The sequence below is a fragment of the Microtus ochrogaster genome, unplaced genomic scaffold, assembly GCF_000317375.1.
Source record: "Microtus ochrogaster isolate Prairie Vole_2 unplaced genomic scaffold, MicOch1.0 UNK112, whole genome shotgun sequence".
In the NCBI taxonomy this organism is placed as follows: domain Eukaryota; kingdom Metazoa; phylum Chordata; class Mammalia; order Rodentia; family Cricetidae; genus Microtus; species Microtus ochrogaster.
This window is the reverse complement of record NW_004949210.1, coordinates 348,891-350,295: the sequence shown is the minus strand read 5'-3', so window position 1 is coordinate 350,295 and position 1,405 is coordinate 348,891. Positions and strand designations below refer to the sequence as shown.

The 1,405-nt window shown below is 43.2% G+C and overlaps 1 protein-coding gene across 1 annotated transcript; it reads left to right on the top strand.

The window, feature by feature from the left end:
* Nucleotides 1–449: 449 nt before the first annotated feature.
* Nucleotides 450–893, top strand: LOC101988987 (profilin-2-like). Its single transcript, XM_005371539.2, has one exon. It carries the CDS (start codon nt 450–452, stop codon nt 891–893), a length of 444 nt encoding a protein of 147 aa, XP_005371596.2.
* The last annotated feature ends 512 nt before the right edge of the window (nt 894–1,405 follow it).

Genomic DNA, 1,405 nt, shown 5'->3' with positions numbered 1-1,405 from the left:
CTCAAGTTTACAATTTAGTTCTTACATATTTATCTTCTACTTACTTACTGAAAGGTGATGCTTTTCCCATAGTAATTGGGAGAGTGAGAAGGTTTACTCCATTCCATCACCTTAGAGACATAGAGACAGCCCCCAGAATACTACTGCCAGAGGCTTCTGATGATGTGGCCAGTGATGACTGCTATAAAAGTCATAAAGCCACAGTGACGTCACCTCTCCTTCAAAGCTAGCAGTGGGAAGCTTGGGGCACAGCTTCTCCCTGGAGCTCTACCAACTTGCTGCTCAGAGAAAGCTTAAGAAGTAGAGAAGACTTTTAATCTTCGGTTGCTCTTAGCTGATCAGGCATCTGGAAGCAACTGTCCACAAACCTCCTGTAAGGGCCAACCTTTGCGAACTCTGCATTCCCCTTATAGAGGCAGCATACTTCAGTTATGCAGTGCACAGAGGACATGAGCCAAGACTTCTGGCAAGACTGCCTCAAATTGTTCCTACAGGCAGAGATATGCAGTGATGCAGCAGTTGTCACCAACTGTCCACCCTGGCTATTAGCTTCTTGCCCCGAAGGCAACTTTATCCAGATGACCCAGGAAGAAGTTCAGACCTTATTGGCAAAAGACCAGCGAGAAAAGCTGTTTCTCCAGGGAGTCACCCTTGCTGGGATCAAATGCCTGCTAATCCGAGACAACCTGTTCACCGAGGGTAACAACAGCATGGACCTGCGTACCAAAGGTCAAAGCAGAAGTAGCCAGGCTGTGACAGTACTTCAGATGGGATCTGTGTACCTTGTGGTGATGGGGAAAAAGGGGACCGAAGGAGGACCTCTCAATCTCAAAGCTTTTGAGATAGCAGGCTACATGAAAGAGGCCATTCTTAAACAAAGTTCCCGCTGCTAAGTAAATAAAATGACCTGGTGTTTCACCTGCAATTTGAATTCAGTTCTGTTTCACCTACTAAATTAGCTTATTCTTGAGGAATGAAGAGGATGCCATACCTAATTTTAAGACATGTAAATGTCTTTGGGGATGGAGAGAGGGGCATATCTTGAAAAGTTTCTTTAGACCAGTGATTCTCAACCTTCCTAATGCCATGACACTTTGGTATAGTTCTTTATATTGTGGTGACCTCCAGCCGTAAAATTATTTTTATTGCTACCTCATAACTGTAATTTTGCTTCTGCTATGAATCATAATGTAAATATCATTTGACCCCTCCAAAAGGTTTGTGACCCATAGGTTGAGAACCACTTATTTAGGCCATCAGGTTTCTAGGCCTTTTCTTTATGACTTTATTTGCATTTTTTACATCGAAAAAACGATCTTTCCTTTCTCAGCTCCTGGTGGAGAGTAGTGGGCTGGGAAGCAGAAAATCTTGAACCTAGTTCTAATTTTTCTTTCTTTCTTTCTTT